The sequence below is a fragment of the Coccinella septempunctata genome, chromosome 2 (assembly GCF_907165205.1).
Source record: "Coccinella septempunctata chromosome 2, icCocSept1.1, whole genome shotgun sequence".
Classification (NCBI taxonomy): Eukaryota; Metazoa; Arthropoda; class Insecta; order Coleoptera; family Coccinellidae; genus Coccinella; species Coccinella septempunctata.
Window position 1 is genome coordinate 24,826,725 of NC_058190.1, and position 23,351 is coordinate 24,850,075.

At 38.0% G+C, this 23,351-nt stretch overlaps 2 protein-coding genes across 2 annotated transcripts; one reads left to right on the forward strand and one right to left on the reverse strand.

Annotated features, from left to right (window-relative positions):
- Positions 1-13,185: 13,185 nt before the first annotated feature.
- On the reverse strand, positions 13,186-14,757 carry LOC123307111 (tigger transposable element-derived protein 6-like). Its single transcript, XM_044889329.1, has one exon. The coding sequence runs from the start codon at positions 14,755-14,757 to the stop codon at positions 13,186-13,188; it is 1,572 nt and encodes a 523-aa protein (XP_044745264.1).
- Positions 14,758-21,820: 7,063 nt separating this feature from the next.
- Positions 21,821-22,264, forward strand: LOC123307113. The gene has a single exon (XM_044889330.1). It carries the CDS (start codon positions 21,821-21,823, stop codon positions 22,262-22,264), a length of 444 nt encoding a protein of 147 aa, XP_044745265.1.
- The last annotated feature ends 1,087 nt before the right edge of the window (positions 22,265-23,351 follow it).

Sequence of the window (23,351 nt, forward strand, 5' to 3'; positions counted from 1 at the left end):
TCCAAGTACCGTCTGGACTGTACGCACGCCTAGCCCTGATCGGCTTGGTTACCCAACAGATTTAATTCTCAACACAAATTCAGAGTTTTACACCTACAACCAAAATTTGGTAGAGCGAATAGATATACGAGATTCAGGGAAAACGCGGGCTACTGCCACCGTCTGCGGGGACAGGTCCATTCTTGAAAGAACAGAGGCTCTAATTACATATTGCGACGTCAATATGGCTGCTCTGCGTAACGCATTGCAACAGCAGTCTAATATTGGTGCAGTTGGACAAGTTTCAGCTTATGTATGTATTACCTAACAACTCAGTTGCGACTAGGTTCCACCCAATCGCTTCAAATAATTCAGCATCAGTAATGTACGATAATCTACCATATTACGCGTGGATGAGCTATGACCTGGTCACCCAAGCCCCATGCGTCATACTTGAACCAATCGGACATGCGCCCATTTTAAAACAGGCGCAAGGAAGCTCAAACCAGGCGGGATTTCTCGCTGAGGTGGCTACAACATTCTACACGGAAGCGATGTCCACTGACTTCGCCGTACTGGCTTCGCTATTACATATTGCCACGTCAATATGGCTGCTCTGCGTAACGCATTGCAACAGCAGTTTAATATTGGTCCAGTTGGACAAGTTTCAGCTTATGTATTACCTAACAACTCAGTTGCGACTAGGTTCCACCCAATCGCTTCAAATAATTTAGCATCAGTAATGTATGATAATCTACCATATTACGCGTGGATGAGCTATGACCTGGTCACCCAAGCCCCATGCGTCATACTTGAACCAATCGGACATGCGCCCATTTTAATACAGGCGCAAGGAAGCTCAAACCGGGCGGGATTTCTCTCTGAGGTGGCTACAACATTCTACACGGAAGCGATGTCCACTGACTTCGCCGTACTGGCTTCGCTATTACATATTGCCACGTCAATATGGCTGCTCTGCGTAACGCATTGCAACAGCAGTCTAATATTGGTGCAGTTGGACAAGTTTCAGCTTATGTATGTATTACCTAACAACTCAGTTGCGACTAGGTTCCACCCAATCGCTTCTAATAATTTAGCATCAGTAATGTACGATAATCTACCATATTACGCGTGGATGAGCTATGACCTGGTCACCCCAGCTATCGCTGGTGAGCAGGAATCCAACCTACAGCAGGGAGGCGAGGAGCGACCCGGACCCGACCACCACCACGAGCCCGAAAACCTGGAAAGGGCTCCAACAGAGCTTAATCCTTTTGATATCTGAGATATCTGGGATAAGTGAATTTTCCTCTGGAGAGGAGTGTAAAAGCCGTAAGGCTAAAGTCATAATAATTTGTAATTTTTTCCATAAGTGTCCGCAGTGTTCAAGGTAGACGATAACTGTAAGTCGGTATGGCACAGGTCGCTCCTATTGGCGATGTCGTCTCAGAAGATCGTGAAGTTCGCGGAAAGAGCGAAGATAATGTTAAAAAAAAAAAACATGAACAGTGGAACATCCGAAAAGACTGGGAATAATGAAGAATCTGCGATAAAACAACCGGACAATGCTCTGGCTGGGAAGGTGATATCTCAAACCGCCTTCTTCGACATAATAGGTCAATTAGATATTATATTACGAACTGAGACAGCAGTTAAGTTCAGTACGTATACTTATTCGTTTGGAGCTTCGACCGTCCCGGGGCTCGTAATGTCCACCGTTGATAGCCTCCCTATGTCATTTGGGGTTCTAAGTGTTGGAGACCCAAAAGCTCCATGGATTTACACTAAATTTCCGCAGATGAACGATTTTTCGACTATTGAGGAGTATTTCGATGCGGGGTGGGCACTGCTTATTAACCGTTTGAACGCCGCTTGTTCGGTATTGAGGATTCCTCCAAGTACCGTCTGGACTGTACGCACGCCTAGCCCTGATCGGCTTGGTTACCCAACAGATTTAATTCTCAACACAAATTCAGAGTTTTACACCTACAACCAAAATTTGGTAGAGCGAATAGATATACGAGATTCAGGGAAAACGCGGGCTACTGCCACCGTCTGCGGGGACAGGTCCATTCTTGAAAGAACAGAGGCTCTAATTACATATTGCGACGTCAATATGGCTGCTCTGCGTAACGCATTGCAACAGCAGTCTAATATTGGTCCAGTTGGACAAGTTTCAGCTTATGTATTACCTAACAACTCAGTTGCGACTAGGTTCCACCCAATCGCTTCTAATAATTTAGCATCAGTAATGTACGATAATCTACCATATTACGCGTGGATGAGCTATGACCTGGTCACCCCAGCTATCGCTGGTGAGCAGGAATCCAACCTACAGCAGGGAGGCGAGGAGCGACCACCACCACGAGCCCGAAAACCTGGAAAGGGCTCCAACAGAGCTTAATCCTTTTGATATCTGAGATATCTGGGATAAGTGAATTTTCCTCTGGAGAGGAGCGTAAAAGCCGCAAGGCTAAAGTCATAATAATTTGTAATTTTTTCCATAAGTGTCCGCAGTGTTCAAGGTAGACGATAACTGTAAGTCGGTATGGCACAGGTCGCTCCTATTGGCGTTGTCGTCTCAGAGGATCGTGAAGTTCGCGGAAAGAGCGAAGATAATGTTGAAAAAAAAACATGAACAGTGGAACATCCGAAAAGACTGGGAATAATGAAGAATCTGCGATAAAACAACCGGACAATGCTCTGGCTGGGAAGATGATATCGCAAACCGCCTTCTTCGACATAATAGGTCAATTAGATATTATATTACGAACTGAGACAGCAGTTAAGTTCAGTACGTATACTTATTCGTTTGGAGCTTCGACCGTCCCGGGGCTCGTAATGTCCACCGTTGATAGCCTCCCTATGTCATTTGGGGTTCTAAGTGTTGGAGACCCAAAAGCTCCATGGATTTACACCAAATTTCCGCAGATGAACGATTTTTCGACTATTGAGGAGTATTTCGATGCGGGGTGGGCACTGCTCATTAACCGTTTGAACGCCGCTTGTTCGGTATTGAGGATTCCTCCAAGTACCGTCTGGACTGTACGCACGCCTAGCCCTGATCGGCTTGGTTACCCAACAGATTTAAATCTCAACACAAATTCAGAGTTTTACACCTACATACAAAATTTGGTAGAGCGAATAGATATACGAGATTCAGGGAAAACGCGGGCTACTGCCACCGTCTGCGGGGACAGGTCCATTCTTGAAAGAACAGAGGCTCTAATTACATATTGCGACGTCAATATGGCTGCTCTGCGTAACGCATTGCAACAGCAGTTTAATATTGGTCCAGTTGGACAAGTTTCAGCTTATGTATTACCTAACAACTCAGTTGCGACTAGGTTCCACCCAATCGCTTCTAATAATTTAGCATCAGTAATGTACGATAATCTACCATATTACGCGTGGATGAGCTATGACCTGGTCACCCCAGCTATCGCTGGTGAGCAGGAATCCAACCTACAGCAGGGAGGCGAGGAGCGACCACCACCACGAGCCCGAAAACCTGGAAAGGGCTCCAACAGAGCTTAATCCTTTTGATATCTGAGATATCTGGGATAAGTGAATTTTCCTCTGGAGAGGAGCGTAAAAGCCGCAAGGCTAAAGTCATAATAATTTGTAATTTTTTCCATAAGTGTCCGCAGTGTTCAAGGTAGACGATAACTGTAAGTCGGTATGGCACAGGTCGCTCCTATTGGCGTTGTCGTCTCAGAGGATCGTGAAGTTCGCGGAAAGAGCGAAGATAATGTTGAAAAAAAAACATGAACTGTGGAACATCCGAAAAGACTGGGAATAATGAAGAATCTGCGATAAAACAACCGGACAATGCTCTGGCTGGGAAGGTGATATCGCAAACCGCCTTCTTCGACATAATAGGTCAATTAGATATTATATTACGAACTGAGACAGCAGTTAAGTTCAGTACGTATACTTATTCGTTTGGAGCTTCGACCGTCCCGGGGCTCGTAATGTCCACCGTTGATAGCCTCCCTATGTCATTTGGGGTTCTAAGTGTTGGAGACCCAAAAGCTCCATGGATTTACACTAAATTTCCGCAGATGAACGATTTTTCGACTATTGAGGAGTATTTCGATGCGGGGTGGGCACTGCTCATTAACCGTTTGAACGCCGCTTGTTCGGTATTGAGGATTCCTCCAAGTACCGTCTGGACTGTACGCACGCCTAGCCCTGATCGGCTTGGTTACCCAACAGATTTAATTCTCAACACAAATTCAGAGTTTTACACCTACAACCAAAATTTGGTAGAGCGAATAGATATACGAGATTCAGGGAAAACGCGGGCTACTGCCACCGTCTGCGGGGACAGGTCCATTCTTGAAAGAACAGAGGCTCTAATTACATATTGCGACGTCAATATGGCTGCTCTGCGTAACGCATTGCAACAGCAGTTTAATATTGGTCCAGTTGGACAAGTTTCAGCTTATGTATTACCTAACAACTCAGTTGCGACTAGGTTCCACCCAATCGCTTCAAATAATTTAGCATCAGTAATGTACGATAATCTACCATATTACGCGTGGATGAGCTATGACCTGGTCACCCCAGCTATCGCTGGTGAGCAGGAATCCAACCTACAGCAGGGAGGCGAGGAGCGACCACCACCACGAGCCCGAAAACCTGGAAAGGGCTCCAACAGAGCTTAATCCTTTTGATATCTGAGATATCTGGGATAAGTGAATTTTCCTCTGGAGAGGAGTGTAAAAGCCGCAAGGCTAAAGTCATACTTGACTGTGCCTTCCCTTTATATCTATGCATGAAATACGGTCAAAAAAAGTGACAGAGAGAAAAACACGTCGGGAATGCAGTTGTCTTTTTCTAGAATTTTGATCGGTCTACACTCACCTCTATGTGAACAAAAAAGAGAAAGGTTATGTCCCGACGAGCTTTTCTCTCTTTCTAATAAATAGCCAATTTCATGCTGGCATTGCTCAGTCCATGTCTCTATGTCTATGTGTATGATAATCTACCAGCGATGTCCACTGACTTCGCCGTACTGGCTTCGCTACTGCTGTGTCCAGGGATGATCCGCGTTGACGTGGATTTCTCGGACATAGCAGCCGAATCCGTTGACTTTCGTGGTTTTGTCGCTCTTCTGTGTAAGGCGTATTTTATGCACTAGAACGGCAATCTCGATAATATAACTGACGAGTCTGCTAGGCGAGTAGAAGATATAATAGTGAATCTAGGAGTATCTAATCAGTTATTGCGCATGAATGCTGAATATAACAGAGACCTGTATCCGCTGGACAATGTTACGGCCATACGTCCTAGATTAGATCCGGCAGTTCTTATTCGAATGCGAACAACTCATAATGGTGGGGGATGGATGACCAGTGACCGTAACATAAGGGTCGACGATGGCTTCCAAGGTTTCTACCTACCTCAACAGGAAATGCGTCCAGTGTACGCAATAAATTGCTCTAGTTACGAGACATTAATCGATAACGAAAACGAGATGAAAGCCAACTGAGCGATTTAACTTCTTAGTAGAATTAGAGCAACATATTGCCAGGAAGTTGAGCAATCGCAGCTGTATGACATAATAGCTCCCCATTCAATGATTTGAATACATCCGCATCAGGGTATGTTAGATCATGGTTCTATAGGGTTAATAATTTTAGAATTTCAACCGTTGAGGATTTAAGAATGTGTAATAAAAAGTATTTTTAATATTTGTTGAGTATCCCTTCTGAAAACAAGGATTATAAGAAGAAACCTCACTGAAGATTGATTTTAAACTGTTATGTTAATAACAGTTATCAATTTTCAGTGAAGGTTTCAATTCAAATTGTTTCGAAGTATAATTTGAGGCGCCAAAATGGGAATTCAAAAGGAGCAATGCGCCACCTGCTGTCAATTTTCGTAACAAGATAGTCACATCTACTGCTGATAAGGGCGCTTCAATCACGCTTAATTTATTTACCACTGAGTCGGCAATCTTTTCCTTCTTTCTCTATGGTCCGGGATCTAGTTGAGGAAGAAGAAGGCGATACACCGCTCCTTGAAGTGGGGATGACGATGTCGGATTCCAGGGCCATGGTAAAGATCAGTTGTGCTGCCGACGACATACGTAGTCATTACTTTAATTGTATCTTAGCTATTATGCCAGAAGCTGTGCGGGCAAAAATCATTCAGAATTTGAGACAAGGCCACATCATATTCAGGCGAGTAAAGCGAAGAGAATGCCGTCAAGTCTGTTAAGTATGGATGGGCAAGGGTGAAAAAAATATCGATATATATTGTATCGATATTTCTCAATAGTATCGATAAATATCGAGGAAAAAATATCGATATTTCGATATATCGGTAGATTCACCAAACGTGTGTTTACACGCGAGTTTTATCAAAGTATTCGGAATGAACTGAATGAAGTACGTACGTGGTTGTACAACCACATGCAATTCAACTACATTCAACTTACTGCCAACTTGTAATTGACTAAAGTCGAAATCGCTGATTCACTGTAATCCCGAGTAAGGAGAAAGCATAAAAAGGTCCAATTTTAGATCGTGCATGGGTACACACTCATATTTTCTCGTTTGACCAGATTGACTTTAAGATTCATAGTGAAACTCAATTACACAACTCGCCGCCATTATACACACATCAGATCAACGTCCTCCACACAAAAATATCGAATTTGATACTCTGGAAAAATATCGATAGTCGATAGTATCGGAATTTAAAATATCGACGATATTTATCGATAATTTTCTGAAAAAATATCGATATTTTTCGCCCATCCCTACTGTTAAGGTTCCAGTTGAAAGAATAATGTACTCTTCACTTGACGAAAAGTTCTGTGCGAGACACCTTTTACCGACGAGCACACGGCACGCCTCGAATCGTGCTACGCGAACGCCTCATATCGAGCAATCACGGTATCCACAATCCGAGGCCAAGCCGAGCATGTGCCACGAGGCATTCGCAGCGAGCAGCCTCGCACTGTGGATACGGGCAGAGACAAGACTCTTTCCCTTTCTCTATGGATACGGGCCTTTATTCGTTAGTAACAAGGACGATGATGAAGATTTCTTCAATTCTGTCACTCATTATGAAAATGAGCCTAAAAGACAAAAGCTCAAAATGTGGCTAGAAACGAAATCCAAAGACTCGTTCAACGATGCCGCTTTTCTTGGGGAACAGATTCTCATAAATCTGTTTATTAATTATAATTATAATAAGGCTATACCCTCAAGCGCTGCAGTTGAACGTCTTTTTTCTACGGGCAAAGATATTTCGACACTGAAACGAGCTTCGCTCTATGACGAGAACTCAGTATTTTGACGTTCATAAAGGGCACTATTACCTTCGCAACATCGTTAGTTTTTTGACTGATTTGAGAGGTTTATTTTAAGAAAAGACGGCAAATTACACCAGTATTGACACACTACTTAATTATGCAAAAAAATTATTTGGAATTCAAGGCGTGACGGACATCACTCAACAAAATTTTAAAATCAATGGTTGATTTTCTATTTTTTGATATCTTCATCGCAAAAGTGCTCTTGATACACAAATTGATTCCGAATCGATTCTTGAGGTGAGGTTCAGAAAATATTTCATCCTTCTTCACTCTCCAGAAGAATTATGAATTAATTTTTTCAAGTCTTTTGAGGGCAGCTTATCTGAAAAGTAATCCTGATACTCGTTCATCTACCATTTTTCAGATGTATCCAACACTTTCAATGTAAGTAAATTTATAATACCTATGTTTCATATGAATCTGAACGAGCTTTAGCTGAACGTTTCCACAATTCGGAATATTGTGAACGAAGAGGAAGAGCAAGAATTTGTAAAACGAACACTTTAGTGCTGACACTCTACTTAATTATGCAAAAAATGATTTGGAATATAACGTGGGACGGACATCACTTTAAAAAATTTCAAAATCGATGGGTTATAAATACAAAAGGGCGAACGAACGCAAAATTGTATTTGAACTAAAGCATGTCGTTTCAGAAAATTATTTTCCTGCAAAAATTTTTGCAATATAAATCTTTGTGTGAAGAAATCAAATTTGTGATTCCTGACGAAACTTGTGATTCACCAAAACGGTCATTCTTCTCATCGATGGACACATGAATCTGATCTGAGGAGCAATCCATCCAGAATTAAGCCTGAATGCAAACGTTTCACAGTTTTACACGCAGGACTTCTATTTTAGCTAAACGTTTCCACAATCAAGAAGATTGTGAATGAAGAGGATGACAGATTTCCGTCCATTAGGAGAATCAAAAAGTTGAGTAGATTATTTTTAGAAAAGACCTGAACCGGCAAATCTGAGATTATAATTTGAAAAATTAATACCTACTTAAGTATTGACACACTACGTAACAAAATTTAAAATCAAGGATACACGAAAGCAAAATTGTATGTAAACAAAAGCATTTCGTTGCAGCTAAAATTAACTTTTAACGAAACTTTTGCAATATAAATCAACGAAATAGTTTTTCTGATAGGAGGACCAATCTATGCAAAATTAAATCTGAAGGTGAACGTCCCACAGGAAATAAGTTTGGATTTTTAGAGGGGCGTAGTTTAATTTTCAATTCTGCAAACAATGACATATGTAAACTATCACAATACAATGACCAGGGAATTATTTCAAAAATGGATGATTAATCAACTTATTCCAGCATTTGCTAAGATTCCTGGAAAATGTGTGGTTGTAATGGACAATGCCCCATACCAGTGCAATTAGATAAGCAACCCACATTTTCCAGTAAGAAAAGTGAAATGCAGGATTGGTTGATCGAAAGCAAAATTAATTGCAGCTAAAATTCGAATAAAAAACAACTTTGGCAATTAATACTACCCTTTCGAACTAGAAGACAACGAAAATATTCAGTTGATGGCCTTCTGAAAGAGCATGGGCATGATGTTCTTAGATTACCCCCATATCAGTGTCAGGAAAATCCTCTTGAAATGGACTGGGTTTCTTCTACAACAAGAATATAAATTCTCTTCCCTATTCTAAAGATAGGGTTTGCAATTTGTTTGCATTATGGCTCATAACAGACAACTGGGCTAAATTTGAGGGTAATCTCCGAATAGCAGATATTCCTCAATTCATTATTTCATTGGGATAATCAGATTCTTTTGATGATGAGTCTGATTCAATAAATGACCTAATGAGAGTGGAATAATAATGTAGATGAAATGAAGAATGTATGTGAATTTCGTATCTCTATTATAAAAGTTGAATATACTATAAGCACTGTTCAATGTAAATTATTATTCTCAGGTACCTACACTCTCAGTATACATCTGCAGTTTTGAAAAGTAATTGATCTTTCTGAATATCTGAATATCCATCTGCCAGACTAGTGCGCTTACTGCCCACTTAGCAGTCGGTTGGCTATGAATTAATTTCCTCAAGTTTCTGTAACTAGAATGTCGCCAAGGTCATAACTCCGTTGCCATTACTAACATCAAAAAATACAGAGGAAAAACTGAGCAAATGAACTTTGAACAAATATTTTTGTTTAGTTGGTCAAGTCTTAAGTTGACAAAATGCCGCAAAGAATGAGTATCAGGAAATGTTATGCAGAATTGAGGGCAGCTTATCTGAAAAGTAATTTTGATACTCTTACATCTACCATTTTTCAGATGGTATCCAACATATTCAATGTCCCTAGGAACATCGTGAAAGATGAGGACGACAAAGAATTTCCTTCAATTGGGAGACCCAAAAAGGTGGAGGAAATTGAGGAGTTTATTTTTAGAAAAGACCTGCAACGACAAATTTGGGATTATAATTTAAAAAATGAACACACTACTTAACTGGGCATAAAATGCTTTGGAATTTAACAGGGGACGGACATCAACTTGAGCATGTCGTTACAACAAAATTCCAATATAAATCTTTAGATGAAGATATCAGATTTGTGTTCCTTGACGAAACTTTACAAATTTACAAAAATGGTTCCTCTGTTCGTCGATGGACACATGAATCTGATATGAGGAGCAATCCATCCAAAAGTAAGCCTGAAGGTAAACGTTTCACGATTTTGCAAGCTGAAAGTATTTGTGGATTTTTAGAGGGGAGTAGTTTAATTTTAAATTATACAAACAATGACAGAGACTATCACAATACAATGACCAGTGAAAATTGTATCAACTGATTCCAGCTTTAGCTAAGGATCCTGGAAAATGTGTGGAGTTGTAATGGACAATGCCTCTTACCATTCAGTGCAATTAGACAAGCCGCCCACATTTTCCAGTGAGAAAAGTGAAATGCAGGATTGGTTGATGAAAAACAAAATTAATTTCAGTCGAGATTCGAATGAAAAACAACTTTGGCAGTGAATACTACCCGTTCGAACTAAAAGACAACGAAAATATTTAGTTGATGACCTTTTGAAAGAGCTTGGGCGTGATGTTCTTAGATTATCCCCATATAATTGTCAGTATAATCCTTTTGAAATGGCCTGGGCGGTTTTTAAGAACTTGCACAACACGAACATAAATTCTCTTCCCTATTCCAAAGAAAGGGTTTTGACTTACGGCTCTTGTAAAATGTACGTTGGAAATGTGGAAAAAATTTTGTATGCATTGTGATAAGGCTCATAACAGACGACTGGGCTAAATTTAAGGCTAATATACCAATGACTAAAATCGATGACCTATTAAATGCGGATTAATAATGTGGAGGAAATTTTGTGTATGTCCATTCTGCTACAAATGATGAAATGTATAAGGTAAATATTTTTATTTTAATCTCTATTTTGAATCTCCATAAAGCGAGGTGAATAATACACACACTCTTCAATAGAAATTATTATTCTTAAGTACCTACATTCACTCTCAGTGTACATCTGAAACAAGTTTTGATGAGTAATTGATCTTTCTGAATATCTGAATATCCATCGGCCAGACTAGTGGGCAGTTACTAACGTGAAATCAATAAATTTCATTAGGATCATTATTCATTGAACAAGTAGGAACTGAATGAAATGAAATAGAAGCTCACAGTAGGGCAGCCCACAAGTTGTTAAAAACTAGTTGAATGGCAATAGGTTGGTTGAAAATTTTCAAATTTGTGGCATATCACATTATAATGATAATGATGATGAGTGTTTTCAGAAGTATTTGAAATGTTGCTCTACTCAAACTCAAAAGATGATAGTCTGTCTGGAATGCTTCGCAGTATTTCATATTACCTGTGCAAGAGGAAACACAAACGTTAAACTCCTAAATGAAAAAAAATTTTGTGCAGTGGAATATCGAGTCCAGATATGGACGGACAAATAGATGAAGCAAAAATATAAAATGTAATTCTTCAAGTCGGATAGCTACAAAAGTTGTTGGACGAACCTAAAGACAAGAAGTTTGGTATTATTTTCTATGGTTCAGGAATTATTTCATCCTTCTTCACTCTCCAGAAAAAAGTTATAAGAATAATGGAAAGGTTAGGAAATCGTGTAGACATCAGTCTCCATCGGACGAATTCATAAAAATCTTCATAATTTCAGATTTTCAGTTTGTCAATAGGCATTTGTCAATTTATCATTTCAAAGTTTCATTTTTCGTTTATTTTCTAGCAATATTTTATTATATATTACTTGATTAACAATTTCGTTACAACTTGTATAATCTAATTACTGAAACCTTTTTTCAGTTTTTTCACGATGGGATTGGGATTGGGAACAGTAGAGGGACTTTCAAAGGTTTTTTGTTAGGTGGTTTGATAGGTCAACTTCTTGGGGCCCCTTTCCCGTTTCCGGATAGAATGCGTTGCTACAGGAATGATACCATTTCCCTCTCTAGCTATAACACCGCCGATGTTGTAGATTTTTCGACGGTGGTGTAGTCTTTTCGTAACTGGCCAAGGGTATTTTTTATCAAGGTTTTCTTATTGTACAGGGTATAAATATGAAGGAACTTTAACACCCCAATCTAGTTTTGTGAAATCAGGAAATATATTCTCAAAAAGATGTATTTTGAAAACTGTTCAATTCAAAATTTTATTAGCCATCATGAGCATACCGTGGCATTGGGATGCTATGCCGAAGACTCCCGAAGAGGGAGAAGCTAAGGCTCGTGAATGGGGGCTTCTTGCTACCTCCAAAAGGTGTAGGGTACATAGAATCCCCATGAAATTTTATAGTAGCCGCACACATGGTCGCTTCAGATGCCCTAAAACGGGTTGCAATGTGGAGATTTCCGGCGGCATCGGCAGCTTCTTCGAAGAATACCGTTTGAAGACGCATAATGCGATAGGGTAAGCTATTTTTCATAATGAATGTTAAGTTATTGTCATTGTTGTATATTTTTCCCAGATTAATGTATTGCTTCACGAGAGATTGGAGCTACAAAGATGCTCGTCATGAGCTTCGGAGTAGGTCGGACGAGGCTGATAGTGCGGAGTTGAGTCCGGGAACCATTGGTGCTTGGTATTTCATTTTTTTGCATCTTTTCATTCATACTGAATTTATTATTGTGACAATATAATCAGGTACCTCTACTGTCGAGAAATGGTGGTCGATCACTTCTCGACACTCCAGCAAAACCAACCGAAGATTGGCGGGCCAGGTGTTGTGTGGTCCAAATAGATGAAAGTCTATTTGGACACAGCAAATATAATCGGGGGCGAGTTCTGCAAGGCCACTGGGTCTTGGGAATGATAGACAAAATTACCAACGACGTCAGAATGGTGGTAGGGGAGCAGCGAGATGCTGAAACATTACTGGCTGAAATAGTCCGTCATGTTCTTCCAGGATCTGTAATCCACACAGATTGCTGGAGAGCTTATGACGGATTGTCCTCATTGCCCGGCCAGAATTACACCCATCGAAAGGTTAATCACAGCGACCCGGAGCATAGATTTGTTGGTTGGTTGTTCATTCATATAGAGTATTTTATTAATTTACAGAATATTTTACCTGGCGTCCTGCGAAAGATTTTTTTCGTGGGCGAAGTAGATTTGCTGACACCCACTTCGCATATAGGCTTTGCGAGTATTTGTGGCGCCGTTATTGTGACAAAAATAATATACAGTGAAACCTCTAATAAGCGGACAGTCACGGTTCCGCATATTTTGTCCGGTTATTAGAGGTGTCCGCTTATTAGAGTTGTCATCCTTAATGGGTGTGTAAAAAAGTAAGAAATTTTAACACAAACATTTATTAGAATTATGAATGCATACATATTGTTCATACATATTTTGTATATAATTTACTTATTTATGAATTCTAAAATGCTCGATTGCCGCATATTTTGCATTTTTTGCTTAAAAATTTTGGATTGATAATGATCTTCCAAATTTTTTAAGTGTTGAAAGGCAATGTAGTCGTCATTCGCGAAGATTTTTAAATCATTGATCACCTTCAAAGCCTGACTACATGAAGTAATAGTGTTATTATTGTTTTCAACAGTATCAAGCTCGAGATCGCTGTCTTCTTTTTCATCTGGTGAATTTTGCTGGTCAATCATATTTTCAATCGCCTCGTCAAGGTTGAAAGTCATTTCTTCCGTTGCTGTAATATCGTCGATGCCAACATAACTTTCAAGATTTTCTTGAGAAATTTGCATTTCTTTGGCACACCCTTCCATCTGAGCAATCGTAGATAAAGGAAGATAATCTTCTGAATCCCATTCAACTGATGCAGTATCGCCATTACTTTTGTGAAAACCAGCTTTTCTGAAACAATTTTGTATTGTTGCTGACGAAACTTTATTCCAGGCTGTTTTCATGTAATAAAGGGCTTCTAAAACATTTATGGACTTTGCTAACTCTGAAGCAGATTTTACTTGATCCATTTTTGATAATATGTGCTTCAATATTGAGCCTCGATAAAAGAATTTGAAATTTTGTATGATACCCTGATCCAGAGGTTGACACATTGATGTAGTATTAGGAGGTAGAAAGATAACTTTTATATTTTGTAGCTTCACCTCACGTGGGTGGGACCCTGCGTTATCCAAAAATAACAAAATTTTTCGCTTTTGTTTCCTCATTTTTAAATCAAATTTGAGCAACCATTCACTCATAATGTCTTGTGTCATCCATGCTTTTTTGTTAAACTTCCACATAACCGGTAAATCTTTCATTGGTACATTTTTGAATGCCCTAGGCCGGGCCGCCTTTCCAATCACCAACATATCTTCTTTTTGTCCTGCCATATTAGCACAAAATAAAATTGTTAGCCTTTCCTTGGAAAGCTTTCCACCAATACATTTTTCAGATCTAAAGGCAAGGGTTTTTTCCGGTAAGGCTCGGAAGAAAAGGCCAGTTTCATCGGCGTTGTACACATCTTCTGGTCGATACCCAAGAAGTAGCGATGGCAATTTAATTTTGAACTGATTGACGTCTTCTTGACTGACATCTGCTGATTCTCCGGAAATACACTTAAAACTTATGGCATGTCTCTTACGCCATTTTTCCAGCCAACCATTAGATGCCCGAAAGTTCGCCACATTTGATTTCTCTGCTATTTCCTGAGCTTTAGCTTTCACTAAACTTCCTGATATAGGAATGTTTTGGCTGCGAGAACGAGAAAACCAATCAAAACACACTTTGTCAATTTTAAGTCCATCAGATCTTAAAAACTCCCTTTTTTTATTATTATTGCTTCCTGACTCCCATTGCAGACGAATATTGTTTTTATTCTTGATGATTTCAGCGGCTTGTGTCTTTCCTATGCTGAATTTTTCGGCGAGCTTCCTGACTGACAAATTTTCCTTTTCAGAAGTATTGATAACTTCCATTTTTTCACCCAAACTAAGAAGTTTTTTCCTAGGTGCCATTTCAACAGTAACACAACAGTAACAATAGCACAATAAAAATTAAACACTAACTTGGTTGATGGTGAAAATTAAATACGTAACCTTCGGTGATCTTGCAAAACTTAATGTTATACGAATGAAATCCCCGAGTCCATACTCGCATGTAAACGAAAAACGGTAATTCCCCGGTTACACAGTGCAGTGTTACCAATGTACAAATATTATTTTGCTACATAATACAACTCGGTTGTTAGAGGTTCGCGTCCGGTTAAGGGAGGTCACAGTATTTTTGGAACCAAGAAAGTTGTCCGCGTCCGGTTATTAGAGTGTCCGGTTATAGGAGTTGATTTTGTACGTAAAGACATAAGTAACGCTATTGTTCCGGAAAATTTGTCCGCTTAAAGGGAGTGTCCGCTTAATAGAGGTGTCCGCAAGGAGAGGTTTCACTGTAGATCTTTTTGAGAGTCTCCTCGAAGCCATACGATTCTCTGGGCAACGTTCATTGAACGGCTAATGTTAGCACCATCATTTCATCGAGTATTAAAATTGAAGTTTGACGTTATTTTTGTTCATTATGAACAGAGTGCCAGAATAATATTATAGTTAATATCAATGCAATCCATAAAAGATTGTTAGATTTCCCCATTATAACACCCTATCTCTCTTCAACATGTACTAACAACAAAATGCGGACCCCAAAGATTAGAGACCTAGATGAAGAGCTTCTCCAGCGGCCGCTAGGGGGCGTCTTCCAAACTACAAATGTACCATGATTCTAATAACTCTTGTTAGAGTCACTGTATAGAAATGCCATTGCGAACAGGGCTTTTGTCATTATTATTATTATCTTCTTGGGTAGAAACTTCATCAATAAACAATCAATCTAAAACACATGTTAAGAATAATTAGGCACGGATGCTACGCAGAAGTTCCGTAAATTATGGATAAATAGCGCCAAATTGAAATAATTTCACTCGATTTCCTTTCATGAATTACAACGCAGATTTAACTAAACTGTTACAAAAAACTATGTATGTTTTTCAAGTAAGAAAAAGAAATTATTTCATTTTCTATGGTTCAATGTTGTTTTCTTTGGTTGAAATATCGTATTTGACATCCAAATGTCACAATTTGATGCAATTTACGAAAATTTCAAGAAATCATAACTACCAAACTATAAGTTTCCGCAGATTGAGACTAACACCATTTGATTCCTTGTAAAAAATTCTATCTCCAAAAAAAAAATTATCAAAATTGGAGGTGGGGCATAAATCGAAGTTTTACCGGTTATTCTATTGTTCAACTCCCATTGTTGGACCATTGGTTTTTTCAAGCCCACAAAAAGGTTCAGGTCCAGGGGGTGTTAACCTTGATGCTCTTTCTGCAAGTTCATCGGCTTTCTCATTTCCTTCAACACCACAATGCCCTGGTAACCAGAGTAGAGTTATTTTATTGTTTCTGGCCAGTTGATATTACGGCACTCCTACGTCAACAGAGATCCCTGGCAATGTGGTTCCAGGGATCTCAGCGTGGCCTGGCTACCCCTGGTGATGTAGATATGCGTTCCTTTGAAGTTCATTTTAAGGCACTCCTGAGCGCATAAGTAAACAGCCTGTGTCTTGGTCTGTAAAATAGAGGGTTCACTTTCCAGGGCTTCAGAGATCCTTCGTTTAGGTCCATATACGCCAATGCCTGCCTGTACCCCTTTCTGATTCTGATCTATCAATAAACCACGTGAATGACTTTTTGTCCAAATGATTTACAAAACTTATTGCACCAGGACTTTTAGCTATGACCGTTTCGAAATCGAAAATAATTGGCATAACATCCGATGGTTTTGCCAAGAGGGTTGAGTTCATTTGATTCAATATCCAACCCAGTTTCCGAGTAGTAGATTCCCGTTAAGGCATATTTTTATTGCTTCTAGCAGGCTACATTTCCTCATATATGAGTGTAAGGAAGGCAGATCAAGTATGGTATCAAGATCTGCTGTAAAAACTGTGTGCATAGCTCCCGTAACACCAACACAAGCCAGCCTTTACATTTTCTGCAGCCGGCTGCGTGTGGTGACCTACACAGCTTTTGTCCAGCATGCTAGAAACGCATAAGTGACAATAGGGAGTACCACCGCTGTGTATAGCTACAATATCATTTTCGGTTTTATGCCCCATGTCTTTCCAAAGAGTCTTTGCAAGTTCACATGGCCACCGTGGCTATGGAAAGAGTTTTATCTATGTGTTTTCTCCAGTTGAGTTGGCTATCCAGAATAACATCTAGATATTTGCACTCACTGTAGAATTTCAGAGACTAGCCATTTAGGACCAGCGCTCTGAAGTCAATATTCCTCTTTCTTTTGAAAGGAATTAGTGTTGTCTTCGAAGGATTGACAGTTAGCCTTCCCTCCACGCATCATTTTTCCATAATCCTGAGAGCGGTTTGCATTAACCTGCTCAGTAGACCTTCAAGCTTGCCTCTAAAAAAATCACCTCTTTGTCATCGGCGTACCTATGTCTATAATATATTGTCAGAAAACATCCATTGAATTTAAATAAAAAACTTTAAATCAAACATCAACCCTGCGGTTTATTTTTCTATAAATTTTCATTAAATGATAATCTGCACAAATTTTGAAAAAACATCTAAGGTATCATCAATCGTGGCCGATTCTGTATGGATCATAAGCATAAATAAATATCGTGCAAAAAATTCAAGTCAAAAAATTTATATGCATTTTTATTCGGAAAAGAAACTGTCGACTTAACTAATTCAGAATGTAGGAAGAAATACTCAATACTCAATAAAGAAATCTAACTGAAACCAAAGAGGAGACTTCTCACCCGATATTTCTTCCTACATTTTGTATTTTTATTCATTTGCATACACCATACAATTTGGTGTATGATACAAGAAATTAGGGAAAAACCTTAATAAAAAACACTTTCTATCCATAAATGTAGTGAATTGTAAAAAATGAAATTGTTTACGAAATAAGCTGAACTATTTTATATTAAAGGCCATATCACAAAGAGGACGTCCCAACCATAAAAGAAGAGGACGAAACAACAATTTTCGAAATAGGAAAAATAGGAGAGAAAAAAAAATGAACGAAGAAAAAAAAAGAAGAGGAAAAAAAACAAAAGCAACAAGAAAAACAGCAACAGGAAAAAGAAAAGGAAGAACAGGAAAAAGGAATGGAAGAAGAGGAAAAAGGAATGGAAGTTTCATTCCCAATTCCAGTATGCAGTTTATTCATTATCGATGTAATTTTGTTGATACTATTCATGGATTATACTGAGTAAATCAGAATATATGAATTGATTATTATATATTTCGAATACATCTTTACATAATTCCCTGTATTTCAAGTATTATTCTTCATTATTATTCATCCCCAGTAGAAGAAAATACACATATACTCAGGATAACAAAAGTAAGAGTCGGAAAATGTGAGATTTTGAAGATTAGGTGAAAGTATCACATTAGGATTTTGTTTCATTGAGAAACGGAAAGCATTTCTCACTCATTTTCATTGATATAACAGAATGATAGGTTAAGTTAGAAAATTTTTACCACAGAGCACTGCTATAAGTTTTGATTATCTATCAAAAACAACAACATAAAAAAATATTTGGTCACGGTATTATGTTATTATGTTTTTATTATTATTATTTTAAAGCGAATCTGTTTGAATAGGTATATCTACCCAAGGGTAAAACTATGGGCTTACTAACGAAGTTAGGCTTATAATGAAACGAAATTGTGTTTATGATTCAGATACGTTCAGATAATAGAGATATGGAAGAAGCGAATAACGCCGACGTACGCTAATATCATCTGGAGGATATGTAGGATGTTTTTTGTGTACTGCTTTACTGCCATCAAGCCATAAGCCAATGTCCAATCTAGATATTTCTACTTTTATAAGTCTTAATAAAAAATATATATCTATATTATTTTCCAGACCTTGATTCGGCCTATTTAAACAAAAATAAAATGAATTTATGTTGAAAAAAACCATCAATCACAGACTAATTATCCATGTATCATAATCTGTTTTATCTGTGGTGTGTCTCAAACGGCCATTTTAAATTTAGCGTGTAAACAAAATCGAATCGAATGGAAGCGTTTATAGACAGAGTAATATTTTGAGTGTAAATTTTAATTTGAAGTGCTTTTTGAATAAAATCAGATTTGTAAGTATTTCTACATTGAATTAGCGTATTATAAATTATTGAAATGTTTTCATGGGTATCCCATTACGATATAATTTTTCATCTCCGAAAATAATATGATATAATTTTTTTTCATCTCCGATGAGAAGAAGTATGCCCCAGAAAAGGAAAGGAGGACATAAACGGAATCATAAAAATGTAAAAAAAATAAACAACACAGGTATTATAAATATTTTTTACTTCATTAATCATATTGTACCCACACTATTTTCATATATACAAGGTGCATTATTTGGGGGCTTTCTTCAACATACTTCAAAATGAGTGCATTACATCTAAGAGAAAAGGTCTGACGAAAGGTATTTTTTCATGGTTAACTTTTCAAATTAGTTACAAAATGGTTTAAAATTTTGCGTATAATTTAAAGATACGAAGGTATTACTCTAGATTTTCAGTAGGTATCAGTTACCCAAAGAGTCAGTTACCCTCATGTTGATATAATATTCTTTGCAAGCATTTCTATAAGTTACTCCTGATGAGTCACTTGAAAATCAATCATTTTTAGTGATTTGAATTCAAAGGCTATATACATAAGTAGAATTTTCAATGTACACGTTAGTTAGATTATTGAATTGAAGGATAAAAACATTTTCCTTTGAACTTGAATTACTTGGAAACACAGAATGTTATTTGTATATGATTTTTCGAGAAAAATATGACCACAACTTGATAGTTCTCTCTTTAAAAACTATCCACATAAGAACTGAAGGATTAGTAAATATAAATAAACAATCTTTAAATTGAACCCAAAGTTTGAATCCATTTTATTATTCTTTTTCTCAATTATTTATTAAAAACCATTTATCGTTAGGCCTCTTTTGAGTATTGTAGCATTCTTAGTTAGAAGTTTATAACAGCAAATTGTTTTAAGAACTCTTTTCTTAATTTTTGTCAATTCATCACCTTTTCAAATCTTTCGTGATCACATAATTTTCATAATCAGTGAAATATGGATTTCATGAACCATTCCGCATTATTAGATTAATGCCAATATTCTGAACGATTGCAATATTTTAGGTAAGGATGCTCCAAGGCTAGCGAAACCTCCGTCTCCATCTGAGACTGTTGGCGAAAATGGATAAGGACGTAACCGGCAACCGACAAACGTACTATTTTGTCAAATAGTAAGAGGTACGCGTAGCCAAAAGGATGAAAGGTATGGCCCAGAATCCAATAATAGGCAATGCACCGCCAACGCAGCTGTAGCCATAGCGTTCGGCACATCGATACCATATAACGAGTGGGATTCTCAAATTGTCGATAATGTTTTGGATCACGGTGATGAACTATATAGAAAATCCATCCGTACACGTAACGTAGGATATTCATCATCTGTGTATTTAACAGTCATTGAGGTCATTGATTTCATTATTGATAGTTTCTTTCACACTGGAAATTTTGGAAACAGAAACAGTTGCCGGGCACTTTGTTGGTAGATTAATCGACAATGAAGTGGACGTTCCTATAACAGAAGGATTGCCACGAATTTTCCAAAATTTCCAAACAGCCATATTCACAATTAGTTTGATATCCATTGCCCTTAGTAAATCTTCACACGGTTTTTAGTTATTCGATCCCCATAGTCGCTCTGCGAAAGGGGAATATATCGATATGGGTGGTAAGGCTTGCTTGCTGAAATTCATCAATTTAGACCTCTTAACAAGATTCCTATTACAAACATTTGATAATTCTCAAGTGTACACTTTGGTAGCGATACAGGTCCGAAGAACTACTGTCACAACAACTGCCAACAACAACAATAGTGACATAGAAATGGAAAACCGTCCAGGTGAATTTCAGCAAACAACAAATCTACATTATTTAGGTGAGATGGAACGTATTTTTCCAAATTGCAATGCTCTATTTTTCCCAAACGAAAATTACATCTGCTGTGATAAGGGTAAAATACAAATTTCAACAAGTATAGCTTGTCCAGATTTGTTGGGGGCTCTCATCACGGACAATCATCTACTCTCCCGACAATTTCTGAAGAATATAAGAAGATATAACAGCTTACAAGCTCTAGGGTCCACTATTTTTAATCGAAGGGAGAATTTAGGATCTGGTGCACCAGTAATTGTTGTATCTGGTCAAATTTACCATAAAGTGGTAGATATAATGCCATCTCAGCCATCTTTTGGCACCTTATATTTTGTTGATTCTGGAGAGGCTACTCGCACAAGAATGAGGGCGAGAACCAGAGATAAATGTAATAAGAGATTATTACAGCAATTAGATGCATTATTGAGAAATGGTCATGCTTATGCTTAAATGTATTGTTCATATGAACAGGCCGACAGAAGAAATTCCGTTCAGGAATTCGGCCTTTATTTTCATTACCAACCAGGAACAGACAGAAAAAGGGAACTACATCAGACGAAATTGGCGCGGTTTTTCGTAGTTTAGATGGAAACGTACCTCCACCGGAAGCTATTCGCGTCCAATTAGTCTTCACGATTTCAGGATATCCCTCGATTGTGTCCAATTGTCGACACACTCTGCTACCCGTTGATATTTCCAAACGGAGAATTAAGATGGACGACAGATCTTTTGAAATCCGTTGGAGGTAAGCGAATATCAATGCGTGAATTTCATTGTTACCGCTTGATGATTCGTGCAGATGAATTTAATCCAATCCTATTATATGCTAAACTTACTCAACAGTTTATCGTTGATAAGTATGTTCAAATTGAAGGAGACAGATTGTATTATTTACGCACACATCAAGCAAATTTGCGTGCAGAAAACTACGTCGGTCTCGCTGATTACGTGCTGATTCGGCACAAGGTAACGCAGAGAGAATCGGACGATTCATCATCTTGCCAAGCACCTTTACCGGAGGCACACGAGTCATGATTCAAAATTACCAAGACGCTAAGGCCAAATTTGGCAGACCATCCCTATTCGTCACGTTCACATGCAATCCAAACTGGCGTGAAATCAAAGAAAATATGCATATTAACATTTTGAATCCACAAGACAGGCCAGAACTGATCGCAAGAGTTTTTCAACTGAAAATGATGGAATTTTTCAAAGATGTGGAAGAAAGTAAAATTTTCGGCAAAGTGATCGCTTTTGTCTACGTCACCGAATTCCAAAAGCGAGGGTTGCCTCATATGCATTGCTTATTATTTTTGTCCGAAAAGGACAAGTTACGAAATCCCGATGACATAGACAAGTTGATCTGCGCCGAACTTCCAGAAGAAAACACTAGGCTTTTCGACGTAGTAATGTCTACCATGATTCATGGACCATGCGGAAATTGTAATCCGAATTCCCCCTGCATGTTAGACTGACAATGCACGAAATATTATCCTAAGTCATTCGTCGAAGAAACATCCATCAGCGAATCTTGGCCAGAGTACAGACGAAGAAATAATGGTCGCACAGTCATATTCACGAGAAGCAATATTGCATACATGATAGATAATAGAGATGTAGTTCCTTTCAATCCTTATCTGTCGTTGAAATATGAGTGTCACATAAATGTGGAAGTTGTAAGGTCCGTCGGATCTGTAAAATATGTTTTCAAATATATAAACAAAGGTCACGACGCTGCCACTATTGCAGAGACGAATGCGATTATGACGAGATAAAGGCCTTCATCGAATCCAGATACGTATAAATTATTCTTATATTATTATGAATTTTTATTTTGATAACCTGATCAACATCATAGAGGCATGTCTCTGATTGACATGTTCACATTAATAATTATTTGATTGCTCGCAATGAAATCTACGAGTTCCCATAGAGTTCAATGATTGGTCCATGGTCCAATATCCCTACGCGAATTCGAAATTTAACACGGCAACGGGCAAATCGACCATTTTCATTTCATTTCGTGATTGCAAACGACGCCATAAAGAAAGCTATAAAAGAGGTAACTAATTCGATATTTTTAAGCAATTATTCGATATAAATTTTTAATGAAAATATCTTCGCATGTGTTAAGGCATATTTTTCGGAAATATACAAATATTTCGCATTTATTTTGATAGGTTTTGAAGATTTTCATTTTTTTTTTAATGGAACGATAGCCATATTAATTTTTTAATTGTGCTTCATTCAAATCGTTATTATATTTCACGAAAATAACGAAATCGACACTTTCCAAACATTAAAAATATTTAATGTTTGGAAAGTGTCCTTGAATAGTAATAACTATTCAAGGAAAAACCTTAGTGAAAAAACCCTTTCTATGCATGAATGTAGTGAATTGTAAAAAATGAAATTGTTTACGAAATTAGCTGAAATATTTTATATTATAGGACAAAGAACGGTATGCTTTGTCCCAGGGAAGAGAGTTCTTCTCCGGAAATTTTGTGAGAATAAAGAGTATTGGGTAAAAGGTACAATTAGAAGAAGTATATCCATGTTCTT

Coding starts and splice junctions, on each gene's coding strand:
- LOC123307111 (XM_044889329.1), bottom strand. CDS start 14,757: ATGGCACCTAGGAAAAAACTTCTTAGTTTGGGTGAAAAAATGGAAGTT.
- LOC123307113 (XM_044889330.1), top strand. CDS start 21,821: ATGATTCAAAATTACCAAGACGCTAAGGCCAAATTTGGCAGACCATCC.